This window comes from Aotus nancymaae, unplaced genomic scaffold (assembly GCF_030222135.1).
Source record: "Aotus nancymaae isolate 86718 unplaced genomic scaffold, 86718_ANA_hifiasm-v0.15.2.pri h1tg000006l, whole genome shotgun sequence".
Lineage (NCBI taxonomy): Eukaryota > Metazoa > Chordata > Mammalia > Primates > Aotidae > Aotus > Aotus nancymaae.
The window spans coordinates 6,034,112-6,053,524 of record NW_026988417.1 but is presented as its reverse complement, the minus strand read 5'-3'; the positions used below and the strand labels follow the sequence as shown (position 1 = coordinate 6,053,524).

At 58.1% G+C, this 19,413-nt stretch overlaps 2 protein-coding genes across 4 annotated transcripts in view; one reads left to right on the top strand and one right to left on the bottom strand.

The window, feature by feature from the left end:
- The window catches only part of LOC135270206 (cyclin-Y-like protein 2), a 281,562-nt gene that overhangs the window by 140,340 nt on the left and 121,809 nt on the right, over positions 1-19,413 (bottom strand). The gene's annotated exons all lie outside the window — the stretch shown is intronic.
- The window catches only part of LOC110567236 (cilia- and flagella-associated protein 46-like), a 61,793-nt gene continuing 50,644 nt past the window's right edge, over positions 8,265-19,413 (top strand). Inside the window, 5 exon segments of the mRNA XM_064365549.1 lie at positions 8,265-9,667; positions 10,606-10,755; positions 14,098-14,246; positions 17,191-17,289; positions 18,851-18,983. Of these exon segments, the coding sequence (XP_064221619.1) occupies positions 9,506-9,667; positions 10,606-10,755; positions 14,098-14,246; positions 17,191-17,289; positions 18,851-18,983 (693 nt within the window). The 5' untranslated portion in view covers positions 8,265-9,505.

The window sequence follows — 19,413 nt, the reverse complement described above, 5'->3', positions numbered from 1 at the left end:
ATGGGGAGGTGTGGGGTCCCTGGGCAAAGTTTGGAGCCGTCAGTGGGGAGGTGTGGGGTCCCTGTGTATGTGGAGTCCCCTGTGGGGAGGTGTGGGGTCCCTGGGCGTGTGGAGCCCTCAGTGGGGAGGTGTCGGGTCCCTGGGTGTGTGGGGTCCCCAGTGGGGAGGTGTGGGGATCCTGGAATTGTGGAGCCCCCTGTGGGGAGGTGTGGGGTCCCTGGGCGTTTGGAGCCCTCAGTGGGGAGGTGTGGGGTCCCTGTGTATGTGGAGTCCCCGGTGGGGAGGGGTGGGGTCCCTGGGCGTGTGGCGCCCTCAGTGGGGAGGTGTCGGGTCCCTGGGTGTGTGGGGTCCCCAGTGGAGAGGTGTGGGGATCCTGGACGTGTGGAGCCCCCTGTGGGGAGGTTTGGGGTCCCTGGACGTGTGGAACCCCGAGGAGGGAGGTGGGGGTGTCCCCGGGTGTGTGGAGTCCCCGGTGGGGACGTGTGGGGTCCCCGGGTGTGTGGAGCCCCCAGTAGTGAGGTGTGGGGTCCCTGGGTGTGTGGAGCCCCCAGTGGGGAGGTGTGGGGTCCCTGGGTGTGTGGAGTCCCCAGTGGGGAGATGTGGCATCCCTGGGCGAGTGGAGCCCTCAGTGGGGAGGTGTGGGGTCCCTGGGTGTGTGGGGTCCCTGGGTGTGTGGAACCCAGAGTCGGGAGGTGTGGGGTCCCCAGGCATGTTAAGCCCTCAGTGGGGAGGTGTGGGGTCCCTGGGTATGTGCAGTCCCCGGTGGGGATGTGTGGGGTCCCTGGGCGTGTGGAGCTCCCCAGTGGAGAGGTGTGGGGTTCCTGGACGTGGGGAACCCTGAATTGGGAGGTGTGGGGTCCCTGGGTGTTTGAAGCCCCCAGTGGGGAGGTGTGGGGTCCCTGGGCATGTGGAGCCTCCAATCGGGAGGTGTAGGGTCCCTGGGCGTGTGGAGCCCTCAGTGAGGAGGTGTTGGGTCCCTGGGTGTGTGGAGCCGTCAGTAGGGAGGTGTGGGTGTCCTGGACGTGTGGAGCCCCCTGTGGGGAGGTGTGGGGTCCCTGGGCGTTTGGAGCCGTCAGTAGGGAGGTGTGGGGTCTCTGTGTATGTGGAGTTCCCCGTGGGGAGGTGTGGGGATCCTGTGTATGTGGAGTCCCCGGTGGGGAGGTGTGGGGTCCCTGGGCGTGTGGAGCCCTCAGTGGGGAGGTGTCGGGTCCCTGGGTGTGTGGGGTCCCCAGTGGGGAGGTGTGGGGATCCTGGACATGTGGAGCCCCCTGTGGGGAGGTGTGGGGTCCCTGGACGGGTGGAACCCCGAAGAGGGAGATGGGGGGTCCCTGGGTGTGTGGAGTCCCTGGGTGTGTGGAGCCCCCCAGTGGTGAGGTGTGGGGTCCCTGGATGTGTGGAGCCCCCCATTTGGGAGGTGTGGGGTCCCTGTATGTGTGGAGCTCCCAGTGGGGAGGTGTGGGGTCAGTAGGTGTGTGGATTCCCCAGTGGGGAGGTGTGGGGTCTTGGCGTGTGGATCCTCCCAGTGGGGACGTGTGGGGTTCCTGGACGTGTGAAACCCCAATGGGGAGGTGTGGGGTCCCTGGGCGTGTGGAGTCCCCAGTGCGGAGATGTGGGGTCCCTGGGTGTGTGGAGCCCCCCAGTGGGGAGGTGTGGGGTCCCTTGGCATGTAGAGCCCTCAGTGGGGAGGTGTGGGGTCCCTGGGTGTGTGGAACCCAGAGTCGGGAGGTGTGGGGTCTCTGGGTGTGTTTAGCCCTGAGTGGGGAGGTGTGGGGTCCCTGGGTATCTGGAGTCCCCAGTGGGGAGGGGTGGGGTCTCTGGGTGTGTGGAGCCCCCTAGTGGGGAGATGTGGGATCCCTGGACATGTGGAACCCCGAATGGGGAGGTGTGGGGTCCCTGGGCGTGTGGAGCCCTCAGTGGGGAGGTGTCGGGTCCCTGGGTGTGTGGAGCCCCCGGTGGGGAGGTGTGGGGTCCCTGGGCGTGTGGATCCCTCAGTGGGGAGGTGTGGGGTCCCTGGGTATGTGCAGTCCACGGTGGGGAGGTGTCGGGTACCTGGGCGTGTGGAGCCCTCAGTGGGGAGGTGTGGGGTCCCTGGATGAGTGGAGCCCCCCAGTTGGGAGGTGTGGAGTCCCTGTATGTGTGGAGCTCCCAGTGGGGAGGTGTGGGGTCAATTGGTGTGTGGATTCCCCAATGGGGAGGTGTGGGGTCTTGGCGTGTGGAGCCTCCCAGTGGGGAGGTGTGGGGTTCCTGGACGTGTGAAACCCCAATGGGGAGGTGCGGGGTCCCTGGGCGTGTGGAGTCCCCAGTGCGGAGATGTGGGGTCCCTGGGTGTGTGGAGCCCCCAGTCGGGAGATGTGGGGTCCCTGGGTGTGTGGAGCTCCCATTCGGGAGGTGTGGGGTCAATCGGTGTGTGGAGTCCCCAATGGCGAGGTGTTGGGTCCATGGTTTTGTGGAGTCCCCTAATGCAGAGATGTGGGGTCCCTGGATGTGTGGAGCTCCCAGTGGTGAAGTGTGGGGTCTCTGGGCGTGTGGAGCCCCCAATGGGGAGGTGCTGGGTCTATGGGTTTCTGGAGTCCCCCAATGCAGAGATGTGGGGTCCCTGGATGTGTGGAGCTCCCAGTGGGGACGTGTGGGGTCTCTGGGCATGTGGAGTCCCCAGTGGGGAGGTGTGGGGTCTCTGGGCATGTGGAGTGCCCAGTGAGGAGGTGTTGGGGAGGTGTGGGGTCCCTGGGCGTGTGGAGCCCTCAGTTGGGAGGTGTGGGGTCCCTGGGTATGTGGAGTCCCCAGTGGGGAGGGGTGGGGTCCCAGGGTGTGTGGAGCCCTCAGTGGGGAGGTGTGGGGTCCCTGGGTATGTGCAGTCCCCGGTGGGGACATGTGGGGTCCCTGGGCGTGTGGAGCTCCCCAGTGGAGAGGTGTGGGGTTCCTGGACGTGGGGAACCCTGAATTGGGAGGTGTGGGGTCCCTGGGTGTTTGAAGCCCCCAGTGGGGAGGTGTGGGGTCCCTGGGCATGTGGAGCCTCCAATCGGGAGGTGTAGGGTCCCTGGGCGTGTGGAGCCCTCAGTGGGGAGGTGTTGGGTCCCGGGGTGTGTGGAGCCGTCAGTGGGGAGGTGTGGGTGTCCTGGACGTGTGGAGCCCCCTGTGGGGAGGTGTGGGGTCCCTGGGCGTTTGGAGCCGTCAGTAGGAAGGTGTGGGGTCCCTGTGTATGTGGAGTCCCCAGTGGGGAGGTGTGGGGATCCTGTGTATGTGGAGTCCCCGGTGGGTGTGGAGGCTTAGCAGGGACCCAGTCTGGTGCTGGGTGCACACCCACGGTGATGACAGCCTGATGTCCTTGTCACTCTCTTGTCACCCTCCCAAGCCTGGGACGGCAGAGAGGCTGGAGGGGCAGGAAGCGCGGCCGGAGGTGGAAGGACAGGGCAGCTCTGGGGCCGGGGAGCAGGCAGTCAGGATGCCGCGGCCTCTCCTGTTGTCCCCCGGTCACCCATGGCTGAGGGACTCCGGGCCTCCACCTCTGCCCACAGCTGCTTGGCAAGTCCTCCTGGGCTGCGTCACTGTGACCTGGAGCCAGCTCTCCCCCGTCTCCGTTCTGACCTGCTTCACTGGGGGCTGGCAGGCCTGCAGAGTTAGGTGGTGCACAAGCCTCCTGCAGCTGCTGTCACAACGTTCCCTTGAGCTGGGGGCATCAAACAGAACTTCATCTTGGGGGCAAAAGGCATCCCAGGCCCCTGGCGTGAAAGGCACGAACCTTTCAACATTAGTGAATATCTTAAAAGGCTTTTCTGTTACGCAGGCTGTTTCTCTGGCTGAGAGCAGTCCTCCCCGAGGACTTTGGCTTGCTCTGGGGTCCAGGCGGCCCCCGGGGTGGGGTAACTGAGGGTAGTCCGGAGGCCCTGCCAGGTGCTAAGAGTGCAGCTCAGGGCACTGGGCTGTCAAGGCAGACTCCCGGGAACCGCCACGGGGAGCCACGGGCAGCCACAGTGCCTCGCTTCAGGGAACCAGAGGCCGCGTCGTTCCTTGGCAGTTGCCCTGCTGGAGTTGGCAGGGATCGGGCAGGGACCCAGCCTCCTCCAGGGAAAGCAGGAAGGGCCTGAGGAGGGGTGGCTGGGGAAGGCAGGACCCAGCTGAGCCGTGCTGTCCCTCGGGGCAGAAACTCTTGGAAGTGTTTTCCGTCCTCACTGACCCGAGTCCTTCCTTCAGTTGTCTGTTTTTGTTAGAGGTACAGTGTGATGTTTTTAGTAAATTCTCAGGGTTATACAGTCATCACCCCCACAAAATTTTAGAGCATTTAATCGCCCCCCAAAACCCTGCGTCCGTCAGCACTTACTCCCCATCCTTCCCTCCCTCTGTTGGCCCTGACGAGCCACGGATCTGGATGTTTTCTGTAAAAAGAACGGAGCATGACGCGGTCCTTTGTTCAGTGTGACATCGCCTGGGGCTGTCCCCATCGTTCCCATTCAGGGCTGAGTAGCATCCGGTGTGTGTCTGGCGTTCTGTTACGTGCTTATCCGTTAGGCCACGGATGGCCGTTCGTGTTGTTTCTCACCATTTGTGTGCTGTGAGGAACACCGCTGTCAGCATTTGCTCACGTGTTCTGGCCTGGCCCTGTCCTTGCCTCCCGCGGGCACAGCCCCGCGGTGGAGATGCTGGGCGCACAGTTGCCCTGTGTGGGGCTGTCGGAGGAAGGGCCGGACTGGCTCCCTCGGTGGCCGCGGTGTTGCCATTCCCACCCCCAGCGCGCGGGGCTCCGGTTTCTCCACACCTCACCGGCTCTGGATCTCATCTGACGTCCAGCTGTGCTGTGGGTGTGAAGGGGCGTCTCCTCGCGCCTGCCGGCGTTTTCCCAGTGACTGAAGACGGGGCGTGTGTTCCCAAGGGCTTATGGGCCATGTGTAGGTCATTGGAGAAGTGTCCACCGCGGTCCTTTGCCCATTCATAGTCTGCTTGTTTGGTCTCTGTTGGCTTGTAGGAGCTCGTGCTGTATCAGGGCTGCAAGTTCTTTAGCAGGAGCATAATCCACAAACCCCTTCTCATTCTCTGAGCGGCTTTTCCAACCACTTCTTCACTTTCTGGGGGGCACGATTTATGGCACAGTTGAAAATTGTGATGGAATTCTAGTGGCTTGTTGCTTGTGTTGTTGCTTGTGTTGGTATTGTAGCTGCGTCTGCTCGTGTTGATGGCGTCGTGTCTGCGTTTGCCTGTGTTGATGGTGTTGTGTCTGCGTTTACATGCGTTGATGGCGTTGTGTGTGCGTTTACGTGCATTGATGGCGTGCGTGTGCATTTACGTGCGTTGATGGCGTTGCGTGTGCGTTTACGTGTGTTGATGGCGTTGCGTCTGTGTTTGCCTGCATTGATGGCGTTGCGTGTGCGTTTACGTGCGTTGATGGCGTTGCATCTGTGTTTGCCTGCGTTGATGGCGTGCGTGTGTATTTACGTGCGCTGATGGCGTTGCGTGTGCGTTTACGTGCGTTGATGGCGTTGCGTGTGCGTTTACGTGCGTTGATGGCGTTGCGTCTGTGTTTGCGTGCGTTGATGGCGTTGCGTGTGCGTTTACGTGCGTTGATGGCGTTGCGTGTGAGTTTGCGTGCGTTGATGGCGTGCGTGTGCGTTTACGTGCGTTGATGGCGTGCGTGTGCGTTTACGTGCGTTGATGGCGTGCGTGTGCGTTTACGTGCGCTGATGGCGTTGCGTGTGCGTTTACGTGCGCTGATGGCGTTGCGTGTGCGTTTACGTGCGCTGATGGCGTTGCGTCTGCGTTTACGTGCGCTGATGGCGTTGCGTCTGCGTTTACGTGCGCTGATGGCGTGCGTCTGCGTTTACGTGTGTTGATGGTGTTGTGTCTGCGTTTACGTGCGTTGATGGCGTGCGTGTGCATTTGCTCATGTTGATGGTGTTGTGTCTGCAAAACCCAAGGTGATGAAGGTTTGTTCCGTGTTTTCTTCTGAGTTTTATAGTTGTAGTTCTTATGTTTATGAGTTATACGGTGTGAGGCAGGGTCCCCGGCACTCCTCAGCCTGTGGACGCCAGGTGGCCCCGCACTTCTGTTGAGATGATGACGCACTTTCTCTTGAACTTCCCCATCAGGGCCAAGGCCCTCCCCAATGTGCACAGCTTTTGTGGGAGCCGTCACCAGCCTCCACAGCTGCTTCCCTCCCTCCCCATCTATGGACTTCCTTCACGGGGCTTCCAGGCCCCACTGTCCCACTGGTTCCTCATCCTTCTCCCCTTCCCACCTCTTCATGACAGAGGAAGCCCTGGGTTAAGGGCAGGACCTTGGCGATCTGATTAGCACCCCACGTCCTGAACTAAGTGCCGAGTGTGCATGGGCCAGGCCTTGGGCTGGGCTCTGCATCTGGGCGTGGGACAGAGCAAGCACCTTTCCTGCCCTGCGGGGGCCTCCACTCCAGCAGGGACACAGGGCTGCCCACAGAACCACCCAGAGAGGGCCACCCTCAGACCAGGGGACAGCAGGACCCCTGCCTTGTGTCCTCCTGTGGCGCAGGGGGTGCGTGGGCCCTGGGAGGGCTGCCTGTGAAAACAGCAGTGCTGCCGTGTCTGTACCTGGAACATCTCAATGACCCAAAATGGCAACTAGGTCTCATTAGAGGCGGCCTCCAAACGTAACTGTGGGGTAAGAATGAACCTTTTCTTTAGAAAATGAGCAGTGAAAGTGTTTCACAGTGCAAGTGACACCTTCAGGGCCATCCTGAGGATGTCACCCTTTCTGTTCGATCCCAAAGAAGCCTGAGATGGAGTGGCAGAAGGTGGACTACCTCCTGGAGTTCAGCCAGTGGCTCTACCACAGACACTTTCCTCTCGAGGACGTGGTCTTCCACCTCCGCTGGGCCATCGAGATCCTGCTGGCCATGAAGCCACCCAGCGACAGCCCCGAACCAGAGCCCATGCCAGATGGTGAGTCCACGCCGCGGCCAGGGTGCCGACCCCACACTGCTCCCCCAGCGCTCCTCCTTGTCCGTAGCCTGGACAGCCTTTAGGCGTCCACGTGTCCATGCAGGCTTTGGAGTTCAGGAGCCCCTGGTGCATCTCAGCAATGCCCTCTGCAGGGGCCCTGAGGTACTCAGTGTGACAGCCACCAAATCACCTTTACAGAACGGCTCCCTGCAGGTCAGGTGGAAGGCAAGTTCTCAGGCACGTGACTGGGCCAGCCCAGAGGCCGCCTTCCTCAGGAGGCTAGGGGAGGGGGAGTCCTGAGCCCCTCAGACCCTGTGGGCACCTCGGCCATCCCCAGAGTCCCTTCCAACTCGAGGTGGGGGCTCCCTTCTCCAGCTGCGGGCCGCTGCTCACAGCAGTGCAGGGAGGTGGTGGTTGCTGGTAAACGGGCACCTGGGCAGACAATGGAGGCCTCACTGGCATCATCCAGGGCTTAACCATGGCCGGTGCCTGGGCGCAAGCTCTGTGGGGTGCACAGCTCCCCCCACACACACGCACACACACACAAGCACACACACGTGCACACAGGTACACACGCACACAGGTGTGCACACACGCACACACACAGGCACACACACACAGGTACAAACACGCACACACACAGGCACACACACGCACACACGTGCACACAGTGGAGCCGACCTAGCGCACTTGACAATGCTGGCTCTCTCAGGGTCACCCTTCCCGAGGCAGCTGGTCCTAGCCCCGTGTCAGGATGAGGGGAGCCCCCTGCTCAGAACCCCCAGACCCTCAGGGCCATCTGGGACAGGAGCAGGGTGCCCAGGCCAGGTGCAGATCGTGAGGCTTCCGGGGCACACAGGGCATCAGGAGAGCCCTCAGGGGCCTGAGGGGCCGGGGCTGGAGCTGGGAGCGGAGCTGCTGCTGGGGGTGAGGGGGCGGCCAAGCTCAGCCTTCTCAGAACGAGTACAGCAGCAGTTCCTCCCCTGGCTCCCGGCCCTCAGCAGACAGCAGCGCACAGGCGCCAGCGAGGCAGGGTTCGGAAAGGCGCCAGGCAGTCCACCGCAGCCTCGGGCAGGGGAGGGAGTGGCCCGGGGCCCACAGACCCATAACCAGGCCTTCTCTCAGCCTCGGGCACCCCGTGTTTCAGGGGAGTACGTGCCCGTGCAGACGCCCCCACGGAGCCCCGTGTCAGAGGCCGGGGAGACGGCGTCCCTGGAACAGCTGCGCAGCGTGCAGCAGCTGGAGGCGCTGGCCCGCAGGCACATCCTGCTGGCCCTGGTGCTGTCGCCGGGTGCCCAGGGCTACGAGGACTGCTGCCTGGCAGCCTACGCCTTCCTCAGGCGCATCTGGCAGGTGAGGCCCGGCGCAGGCTCCACTGCGTGGGACAGGCCACAGGTCCGGGGAAACTGCAGCGTGTGTTGTAAAGACATCAGAGCCCTTCCCCGTGTTTCCTGAAGACCTTTGAGGTGTGAGCAGTTTCTCTGGCGCGACATCCAGGTTCTTCCTCTCCACCTAATCGTTCCCATCGCGGAAAATCGAGAGACTCCCGTCTTGGCCCCTGCGCCCTCCACATTCCCAGCACTCCCCAAGGGAGGGGCCCGCATCCGCCTCCAGATCAGCTGGTCCTCCCAGACACCGCCCTGGTGCCCTTGCCAAACACCCAAAACTGCTCCTGCCCAGCTTGCCACGCCAAGGCCGTAGCAGGCACCTCTTTTGGCATCTGGGGCCCAACAGCCCTGAACTGTCACTGACGGGACTTCCGGACCCTTCTTCTGTGCCCCACTCCCACCCCCACTCCTCGTCCCGCTTCTCCTCCCACCCCTCCCCATAGGGCCCACCAGGAGCAGCTGTTGGGAGCCGAGGGCCCTTGGGGACCGCCCCGTGCACCTGCCCAGCCTCCTGCAGGCCGCAGCCTAGCAGGGCAGTGCTGGGCACGGCAGGCCTTTCTTCTGGGTATGACTTTGCCCGGAGGCCCAATAGGGCATCCCGGGATCAACAGGCCCACTGCCCAGCCATGTGCAGAGCAGGAAAGGCGGGGAGGCCCCCACCCCATCTTCAGCCCTCCACCAGCCTCCAGCACTGCCAGACCTGGGGCTGCGGGTGTCCGCACCTTCGTTCTTTGTGACTTTTCTAGGAGAATTGTTCAACGCTATTCTCATGTGTTCTTAATCAGGGATCTTGAACGCATTCACCTGAGGAGTGGCGAGTCCTCCCCCAGGGCCAGCCACGCCTGCTCCAGACCCCCACGTGTGCTAGGGCTGCAAGGGGCCGACTGGGCCTGCCAAGGAGATGTGCCCAGTGTCCTCCCTGCCTGGGAACAGCCCCCACGAGGACCGCTGCAGGGAGGGTGTGGGGTGGCCAGCAGGAAGCCCCAGGGCCCAGGGTGTCCTGCTGCGTCCCCAGCAGTGGAGTGAGGCAGCCCCCAGTGCCCACAGCCCGGGCCAGCCCCACTCTCCTGACAGCAGCTGACGGGGGGACGCAAGGTTACCAGAGCACTGGAGTCCAGGGACCCCCGCGGGTCTGGGCGTCCCTCATCCAGCAGTGGAGGAGTGGGCGGAGTAGGCCGCAGGTCGGTTTTCAGTGCTGCAAATGTGGATTTCATGCCCCCCCGGCAGGTTTCCTTGATGACAGCAGGAAAATCAGTTACAGACCGCAGACCCCTGGCAGCAACCAGCTCGCATCTGTTATTACCTAAAAAAGAGAAGGAGAAGGAGAAGATGAAAGAGAAGGGAAAGGAAGAGAAAGCCAAGGAGGCCAAACAGGTGACTCCCAGGCGGCCGCGGTGCAGGGCTGGGCCAGGCCGCAGATGGCCTGTGCCTCAGTTTCCCCGCCCGTCAGGGTTCTTGGAGGAGTACCAGGTGGCCGCGGTGCAGGGCTGGGCCGGGGATGGCCTGTGCCTCAGTTTCCCTGCCTGTCAGGGTTCTTGGAGGAGCATCAGGCAGCCACGGTTCAGGGCTGGGCCGGGGGGTGGCCTGTGCCTCAGTTTCCCTGCCTGTCAGGGTTCTCAGAGGAGCCCAGGTTGTCTCGATGCGGGGGCTGGGCCCAGGCCGGCATCTGTGCCTCAGTTTCTCTCCCCCTTCAGGGTTCTTGGAGGACAATGCAAGGGCATGTCTGTTAAGCGCCCTAGCTTGATCCTGGCGGGAATCCTGGATCTGGAGCTAGCCACATAACATGCAGTTTGCACAAAGGACGTTGTTGCCCCAGGTCCGCCAGGCTCAGAGGCCGTGGCAGCAGGCATAGCCTGGGGCCTTAGTGTGTTGGGGGCTGGGTTCCAGAACAGTGAGAAGAGTGTTTTTTCATCATGTGAAACCTTTCTCTCTGTAAATATCCGCTTCTCCAAGTGCTGGGCAGGTCTGAGAAACCACTTGGCTGCTCAGCTTCCCGGAGCGGGATGCTCACACCTGCACCCTGGCATGAACTGCTGAGCTCACCAGCCAGCTACCATTGAGGCGAGATGCAGGAGGCAGAGGCTGCAGAGCCTTAGCTCTCGGGGCTCCTGAGCCTGGGCACCCCCAGGCCAACTCTGGCTGTGCACGGGCCAGAACGCTTTGTGTGCACTGCCTGCAAATAGTGTCAGAGGCTGGATCTGGGCACTTGCTGGGGTCCCCCAGGCTGTGACCTGCCTGCTGTGCAGCCATGCCGTGGAGGTCTGCTGTTTAAACCACCATTTCAGGTAAATCCTGCATTCTTGCCTTTCCAGTCTCAAAGCCCAGCTCCTAACAAACCGCTGGAAGATGTGCCCACCAGCATAGAAGAGTGGGCTTGCTTCTCCTGCCCCGACGAGGTGCTGTCTGTGCTGAAACAGGACAAGAGCGACTCCACTGTTAACGCCAAGAGTCTCCAGAAGCCGGTACTTTGACATAAAGACAAGGCTCACCTTGGTCACAGCATGGTGTCCCCAAGTCCAGTTTCCACTGTGGACTGTAGCCAGAAAGAGGATATGACAGAGTCCCCTCAGCCCCCAGCCCCACACCAGCCTTCCCGGCACCACTCTCTGCCCCCAACTGCCGACACTCACGGAAACCCTTCCTTCTTTCCCCACCCAAGGACGATGCGTGCCCAGCGAGACACGCCAGGACGGTTCCCTGTGTTTGTGGCAACCTCCCACGACCGGGTGGTTAAAAAAGAAGAAATGGGCTGGGCGCGGTGGCTCACACCTATAATCCCAGCACTTTGGGAGGCCGAGGTGGGCGGATCATGAGGTTGGGAGATCGAGACCGTCCTGGCTGACATGGTGAAACCCCGTCTCTACTAAAATATGAAAAAGTAGCCGGGCGTGGTGGTTCGTGCCTGTAGTCCCATCTACTCGGGAGTCTGAAGCAGGGGAATCGCTTGAACCCAGGAGGCGGAGGTCGCAGCGAGCCAAGATTGCACCATTGCACTCCAGCCTGGCGACAGAGCAAGACTGTCTCCAAAAAAAAAGCAGAAATTGATCCCCTCACAGTTCTGGAGGCCCAGAAGCCCAAAATCAGTATCCCCGGGCTCAAACCCGGATGTGGGGAGGGCTGCACGCCATCCAGGGCCCCAGGGAAGAGTCCCTCTTGCCTCATCCCTGTCGGCCTCTGTGGTCACATGGCCTCCTTTCTATGCGGAGATCTCCTGCTCCCTCCCACGGCATTACATTTAGGGCATACCTGCACTGTCCCAGAGACCCTCACCACCTCGGGGTCCTCACCTTCTCACATCCACATGTCCTTTTTGCCTTTCTGTGGCCATGCACACAGCTCCAGGGACTAGGACTGGGTGTCCACCAGGTCTCCTCGCCTTGCTGGGGTGGATTCTTTTTGGTGAGCGTCCTTCACCAGGGGCTCTGTCTGTGGCTGTGTCCCCATGGTTTGTTTTGTGCATTGTGGGTCCACTGTGTGGACAGGCCACAGTCTGTCTGTGTTTCATGCATTGCTGTGAGTGACCCATTGCGTGGACAGGCCACGGTCTGTGTGTTTCATGCATTGCTGTGGGTGACCCATTGCGTGGACTGGCCACGGTCTGTGTGTTTCATGCATTGCTGTGGGTGACCCATTATGTGGACAGGCCACGGTCTGTGTGTTTCATGCATTGCTGTGGGTGACCCATTGCGTGGACAGGCCACGGTCTGTCTGTGTTTCATGCATTGCTGTGGGTGACCCATTGCGTGGACAGGCCACGGTCTGTGTGTTTCATGCATTGCTGTGGGTGACCCATTGCATGGACAGGCCACAGTCTGTCTGTGTTTCATGCATTGCTGTGGGTGACCCATTGTGTGGACAGGCCACGGTCTGTGTGTTTCATGCATTGTTTTCTTGTTATTGTTGTTAAGCTCTTTATAACTTTAGTAATTTGTCTGTAGATTATTTTGGATTTTGTGTGTACATAGTCATTTTACCTGCAAACAGATTTTTCTTTTCAACTTTCCATTCTTTACACTGTTTTTTTCTTTACCTTATCTTATATTCTGGCAAGGGCCTCCCGTATGAGGCCGAGTGAAAACAGTGACACCAGCCAGTTTCATCTTGCTCCCTGTCGCAAAGGAAAGTTGTCAGCATTTTACTCTCAGGTGTAATTGATGTTGGTTGTAGGTTTTTATGCATCTTTATTGGTGAAGGAAGTTTCTATTTGCTAAGAATTTTAGTCATGAATGTCTGTATATTTTTACCAAATGTTTTTCTCCGTCTGTGCAGATGATGTTTTCCTCTTTCATTCTTCAAATTAATTACCTTTGGCTCTTCTCAGTGATGGTCACGACAGGGCAGCTTGGCTGTCACTCGCTTCATGGCGCCACTCTGATTGGCGGCGCTCGTGTCTGGGCTGTGTGCGTCTGGGCTCGTGAGAAGACGAGGTTTAATTTTCCTTTCCTGTGTGTCCTCAGGATGTGGTAAAAGTTATGCTGGCCTTTTAGTCAGTTAGAAAGTGTTCGTTTCTGACCATTCTTAGGGGGAATTTATATTAGATTGGTGGTTATTTCATCCTTGAAAGTTTGGAAGAATTCCCCGGTGAAGCCGTCTGAGCCCAGAGCTTCTGTTTGAGAAGGTTTTAAATTATGGATCCAGTGTATTTCATAGTTACGGAATTCTTCAGAGCTTCTGTTTCTTCTTGTAACAGTATTCATGGGTTGTGTTTTTCTGGGATGTTTTCATATTTTGGATGTATTGTCATGAAGTTGTTCTCAATGTCCTTGTATTACCTTTTAATGCCTCTGGGATCCGTAGAGAGCCCTGTAACTCCTCGCTCGCTCTCCCAATCAGCCTCACTGGGACGGATCAATTCCATGGACCTCTCAAATTCCCTCAGCCTCTCAAAGCACCGCTGTGCTTTCCAGGCTGCCGCAGCCCCTCTGCCCAGCTGTTGTCCCCGAGGGGACGGCCTCCTCCTTCAGTTCTAAGGTGCAGCCCTTCGGGAACCCAGCCTGAAAGAGAGAGAGTGGAGCTCTTGGTGGGCCCTGAACCCAGCTGTCTGAGCCCAGCCTGCAGCACCATCTGCAGCACCATGTGGCCCTCAGCTGCCTCGGTGCCCAACAGGCGGGCTAGCGTCCTGGGTGCCTCGGTGCCCGACAGGCGGGCTCGTGTCCTGGGTGCCTCGGTGCCCGACAGGCGGGCTCGCGTCCTGGGTGCCTCGGTGCCCGATGGGTGGGCTCGAGTCCTGGGTGCCTCGGTGCCCGACGGCCGGGCTCGCGTCCTGGAAGGATGCCGTCTTCCAGATCTTGGCCCGGTCATTCTTTGGACATTGATTAACCCCCAGTTCTTAGATTTTTGCAACAGGGTCGTCCAGCTTTCCTAATGTCCCACTCAAGAGTAATGGTTTTAACAAACCGAGTCCAACATCATGGGAAGCATTAGCTCTTCTGCATATATTAAGTTTTTAAGTGGTTGTGTGTACACAAAGAAATCCTGTTTCTAATGAGTCAGTAGTTTTTAGTAGAAAAGTGAAACAAACACATAAGTTTGAATAAATACGTGAATGAGTATTTTCTTATGAGGATCTTCATAGTTGGGTGCTGATGTTCACAAAAATTATCACGTGATAAAATGAAACCCATGAGTGGAGGAGGGAGGGAAGGTAGCTCACCCTCCGTCCATCCCACAGACCCTCTCTGAGCACCTGCTGTGTGCGGACACGCGCTGGCGCAGGGAGGGAGGGGGTTTCTGAGGAAAGACCCTTGTGCTTGTGGTCTGCACCTGCTCGCATGACCTCATTCGTGTGTCATGTGTCCGTGTAGACGTACAGTCTGTATTTCCTGGACCACCTGGTCAAGGCCCTGCAGAAGATGTGCCTGCATGAGCTCGCGGTCCCCGTCCTGCAGCTGGGGGTGCTGATTTCGGAGTCCGCGGTGGGAAGCAAGGGCCTAGCGGATCTCTACCGCCTTCGGTGGGTACGGCTCCTTTCTCTTCCAGAGCGTGATTTCTCCAAAGCAATACAAAAATGAACAACATGTAAAAATATTAATTATGTAGTTGTCTGTGCAAATAATAAGGTCCCTGGAACTCGGACACCAAGTAAATAAAAATATTTGTCTATAAAAATGGTATTTTTGGTTGGGACAGGAGGACTGTTTGATCCCAGGAGTTTGAGACCAGCCTGGGCAACATAGCGAGACACCATTTCTACAAAAAATTTTAAAAATATATTAGCCAGGTATGGTGACACACACCTGTTGTCCCAGCTACTCACAAGGCTGAGGCAAGAGGACCACCTGAGCCGAAGAAGTGAAGGCTGCAGTGAGCTCTGATCGTGCCGCTGCGCTCCAGCCTGGGCAACACAGCATGACCCTGTTGCTAACAATTTTTTAAATAAAATATGATATTTTTATTTTAAAATTTATCCCTGATCCTTAAGAGAACATTCTTGTTTTACGGGTGTATCTTGGAGATACTGCAGGTTGGGTTCCAAAACGAAGCGAGTATCCCAGTAAAGCAAGTCTCATGAGCTTTCTGGTTTTCCAGTGTATGTAAAAGTCGTGTTCACACTATTCTGTGGTCTGCCAAGTGTGCAACAGCATTATGTCTAAAAAATGTACCTATATTCATTTAAAATGTATGTACTAAAAATGCTAAAAAGGCTAGCAGTTTCTTAAAATAAGACAACAATACAATTTGCCACATTGGTCAACTCTTTCACAAAAGATTTCTCTGTCGCAGGCAATGCTGTTTGACAGAATTTCACCCACGGTAGAAGTTCTTTCAAAATTGCAGTCAGTCTCTTAGATGCTGCTGCCACTTTATCAGCTCAATCCATGGAATATTCTGGGTCCTTTGTTGTCATTTCCACGGTGTTCACAGCATCTTCCCCAGGAGCAGATCCCATCCCAAGAAACTGCTTTCTCTGCTCATCCGTAAGAGGCCATAGGGGTTTCTCCAGAGATGGCAGCAGATGAGCCCATCCTCAGGCCCCACTTCTGATTCTCGTTCTCCTGCTGCTCCCCGACATCCTTAGGTCCTTCTACTGAAATCCTGAACCCTTCAAAGTCATCCAAGAGGGCTGGAATCAACTTCTTCCAAATTCCTGTTAATGTTGCTATTTTGACCTCCTCCCATGAATCAGGAACGTTTTTAATGGGATCTAGAATGGTGAATCCTTTCCAGAAGGTTTTCAATTCACTTTGCCCAGATCCATCAGAAGAGTCACTCTTGGGGGCAGCTATAACTTTATTAAATGTGCTTCTTAAATAGTAAGACTTAAAAAGTGGAAATGACGCCGCGGTCCAGGCCGCAGAATGGATGTGGTGTCAGCAGGCGCGGAGACAGCATCCATCTCCTTGTGCATCCCCGTGAGAGCTCTTGGGTGGCCGGAGCGTTGCCACTGAGCGGTACTATTCTGAAAGGAATCTGTGTTTCTGAGCAGTAGGTCTCAATGGTGGGCTTTAAGTATTCAGCAAATCCTGCTGTCAACACATGTGCAGTCGCCCAGGCTTTGCTGTTCCACTTACAGAGCACAGGCAGAGTCGATTTAGCATCATTCTTAAAGGCCCTAGGATTTTCAGAATGGTGAATGAGGACTGGCTCCAGCTGAGAGTCCCCGGCTGTGTTGGCCCCTAGCAAGAGGGTCGGCCTCTGCTTGGAAGCTTTGAAGCCAGGCATTGACTTCTCTCCAGTCATGGAAGTCCTGGCCGGCATCTTCTTCTAGTAGAAGGCTGTATGGTCTACAGTGAAAAACTGTTGATTAGCATAGCCACCAGCAGTGCTCTGATGGGCTAGATCTTCCAGCTAACTTGCTTCAGCTTCTCCATCCACACTTGCTGCTCCACCTGGCACTCTTATGTCACGGAGACAGCTCTGTCCTGAAACCTCACGAACCCACCCCTGCCAGCTTCAGGCTTTTCTTCTGCAACTGTTGGGGGCCTGGCTTTCAGTCCGTCTCCACTTTTGACACCCTTCCCTCACTAAATGTAATCATTTTGGCTTTTTATTTGAGGTGAGAGGCGTGCGACTGTTCCTTTCTCTTGAACACTTAGAGGCCATTGTAAGGGATTAACTGGCCTCATTTCAAAATGTCTGTGTCTTGGGGAATAGGGAGGCCCAGGGGGAAGGACAGAGATCGGGGAACGGCTGAGCAGTGGGCCAATCGGAACGCATGGGACATTTATGGGCTAAGTTCACCATCTTATATGGGCATGGTTTATGGTGCCGCAAAACAGTTACAGTGGTGACCTCAAAGTCACTGGACACGGATCCCTGCAACAGAATAATGACAAAGTTTGAAATATTTCAAGAATTGCCAAAATGTGACATAGAGATACCAGGTGGGCATGTGCTGTTGGAAAATGGTCCTGATGGACTTGGTCGACAGGGCTTGCCCCGGACTTTCAATCCGTGAAATAAGCAATGTCTGAGAAGTGTGATAAATGGAGGCGTGCCCGGGCCACAGAAGGATCGGGGGAAAGGCCGCAAGTCCCATCTGCAGCTTGCTCAGATATCCCAGGGGAGGGCGAGGCAGAGGGAGCTGGGGCTGGCGTGGTCACGAGGCGCCCCCTGGTGTCTGTGCAGCTTTCCCGCTTACCTGAAAGCATTTTTACAAGAACAGGGTTTTCAACGGGAGTGGAGGCTTCTCTGCTTGTGGTGGGTGCTGAGCCTACCTGCGGACGGCACCCAGGCGCCGACAGATAGCGCCTCACACGAGAGCCGTGGAGGAGCGGGAAAAAATCCTGCCTGAAGCGTGATGGGGCTACCTGGCACTTTTCCCTAGAGATTTTGCTTACCTTCAGACAGTACTGAAAATATCTTTAGTTGACTGTTGAGCACGCTAAGCCCAGTAGCTTCCGTCTCTGGCTCCCTCTGCCCCTGCGCAGAGCTGACTCTGGCCGCACTCCCCACAGCCTCGCCCACGTGTGCTCCGAGCTGAAGCTGAGGGAGGCAGCGACGCAGCATGAAGACGCGGTCGGGCAGGTGCACATCAGCGAGCTGGAGCAGGCCAGGTGCGTGCAGTCCCACCCGCACCGCCTGGGGTTCCATCTCACGCTTGGTGCAGTGCCCGGCCTGGGGAAAGCCGGCCACGAGGACGACCGGCAGCCACCCTCTGCCCTGGACTCCTGCCCCTCCGGGGAGGGCGTGTCTGGGGGGGCGGTGCCTGGGGAGAGTGAGCGCACGGGGACTCAGCTGTGGCCGGTTCTCCTGGGTCGAGCTGGAGGTGGGCTGTGAGGAGGTGCTCCTCATGGAGGGGAGGAGGGGCGGTGAGGGGAGCTCCCCAGGCTGGCCCAGCGCCTCCCAGGAGGACAGAAAGGCGGGGCACAGGCCCTGGGCCCTTGGGCACTGGGTGCTGGGGCAGTGCTAGGTCAGGCACTAGTGGCTCTGACAGCCTTCAGGCACGAGTTCACTTCAGAGTTGCTGAAGTCGACTATCATCAGGCTGTTTAACAACTAACTCTCCTTACTATAGAAAGTCACTTTTAGATTTAGAGACCGTCTCAGAAATACATCTGTGCTGTGATTATATGTGATTCCATTGTGTTCGCTTTTACAAGATGCTTTTAGATGACATAAGTGACACTCTGGTGACAAACGCTGGCCTGCGATGTGAACGTTACACTTGTCAGTGCCATGGGCTATTTGTCCAGCCCTCAGCTGGACATTGGAACCGTGCCCACACCCTCCTGGTCTGAGTGACGTGGGGCACTGTCCCAGGAACCTGGCCTTTTGCCCAGTTGTCCACACAGCCCTAAAATCAGCTTGGAGAAGTGGAGCTACAGGGGCCACAGGGTCCCCGTTCCCTGCTGTGCATTTCTTTACGAGCTGTGGAGCGCGGCAGATGCAGAGGCTAGAGCAGCGTGGGGAGGCCAGTGTGGTGGGCTGCGCTGGGAGCAGTGACGTCTCGGCAGCAAGGGGTCCTCAACCTGGAACCCACGTGGCTGTGGAGGCCCGGTCGGGGGCGTGCAGGCCTCGGGAGATGGCTGGAGGACTCAAAGGCCCAGGGCCTGGGGCTGGGGCCTGGCAGGGTCTTGACCCCTCCTGGCCTATCTTCTAAAGGACCTCTCTGGACATGGTGTGGCAAATGGCCAGGGCCTGGGGATCATGGCACAGGAGAAGGCGGGACAGTCAGGGGCTGTGGCCGGGGCCAGGTGGAGGGTGAAGGGGATGGCAGCAGGCGCCTTGAAGACCCCACAGGAAGCCCGAGCAGAGGAGCAGGAGCCCTCCAGGGACGAGCTTTCAGACGGGGGCGCCCACGGGAGGCACGGTGGGCCAGGGCTGGGCACGCTGGTCTGGAGAGATGGAGTCCCAGATGCTCGTGAAATGCCTGCCAGGCTGTCAAACAGCAGCGGGGCCTGAGTTCAGAGTTTGGAAGAGAGAACCAGTGACAGGCTTAAATTTGGGAGTCAGGTGTGCCGTTAGATCCTGGGGATTTTAAAACATCTCTGTAAACATTCGAGTGAAGAACGTAATTGTCGCTGTTTTCGTTTGTGTTTCTTTGATTACTGGTGAAGTGACATTTTCGTGGCCATGTGGCTTTTCTTTTGCATGTGGTCTGTTTTCCTCATATTAGCTGCAGAAAAGAAATCGCACTGAAAAAAGAGAAAAACAAGGAGCCCTTATTAGAAGAAAGCCTGCCAGCACTCAGCGAGCAGACACGTGCCGCCCGCTCTGTGGAGATCAAACCCCTGGAAGCGAAGGACAAGGTAACCTCCCCGTCCAGAGCCCCGACCTGCTGGACGCCGGTGCCTCGTGGCTGTGCAGGCCGCAGCTGAGCCCGGAGGCAGCCCGTGTGTCAGTGTTCAGGGGCTTCCTGCAAGCGGTTTCTCTCCCATGGGCCCTGGAACTCCCCTGGGAAAGACGAGCCTTATGTGCACACAGGCCTCCCTGGAACAGGCCTGCCAGGCACCTGAGCAGAGGCAGAGAGAAGGTAGGGGAGGCAAACATCTGACAGAACTGGTTCTCCCGCCTGTGCCACCCGGGCTTCCCACCCCTCAGTGGCAGAGCACAGCACCCTTCTGGGTTTGCCCGTGAAGGAAGGTGACCAGCCCGGCTCCTAACCCTAAATGCAGTTACCATGGGAGCGCCACTGAGGAGCAAAGGCCATGCTTCCTGTGACCTGGCAGGCAGGACGGG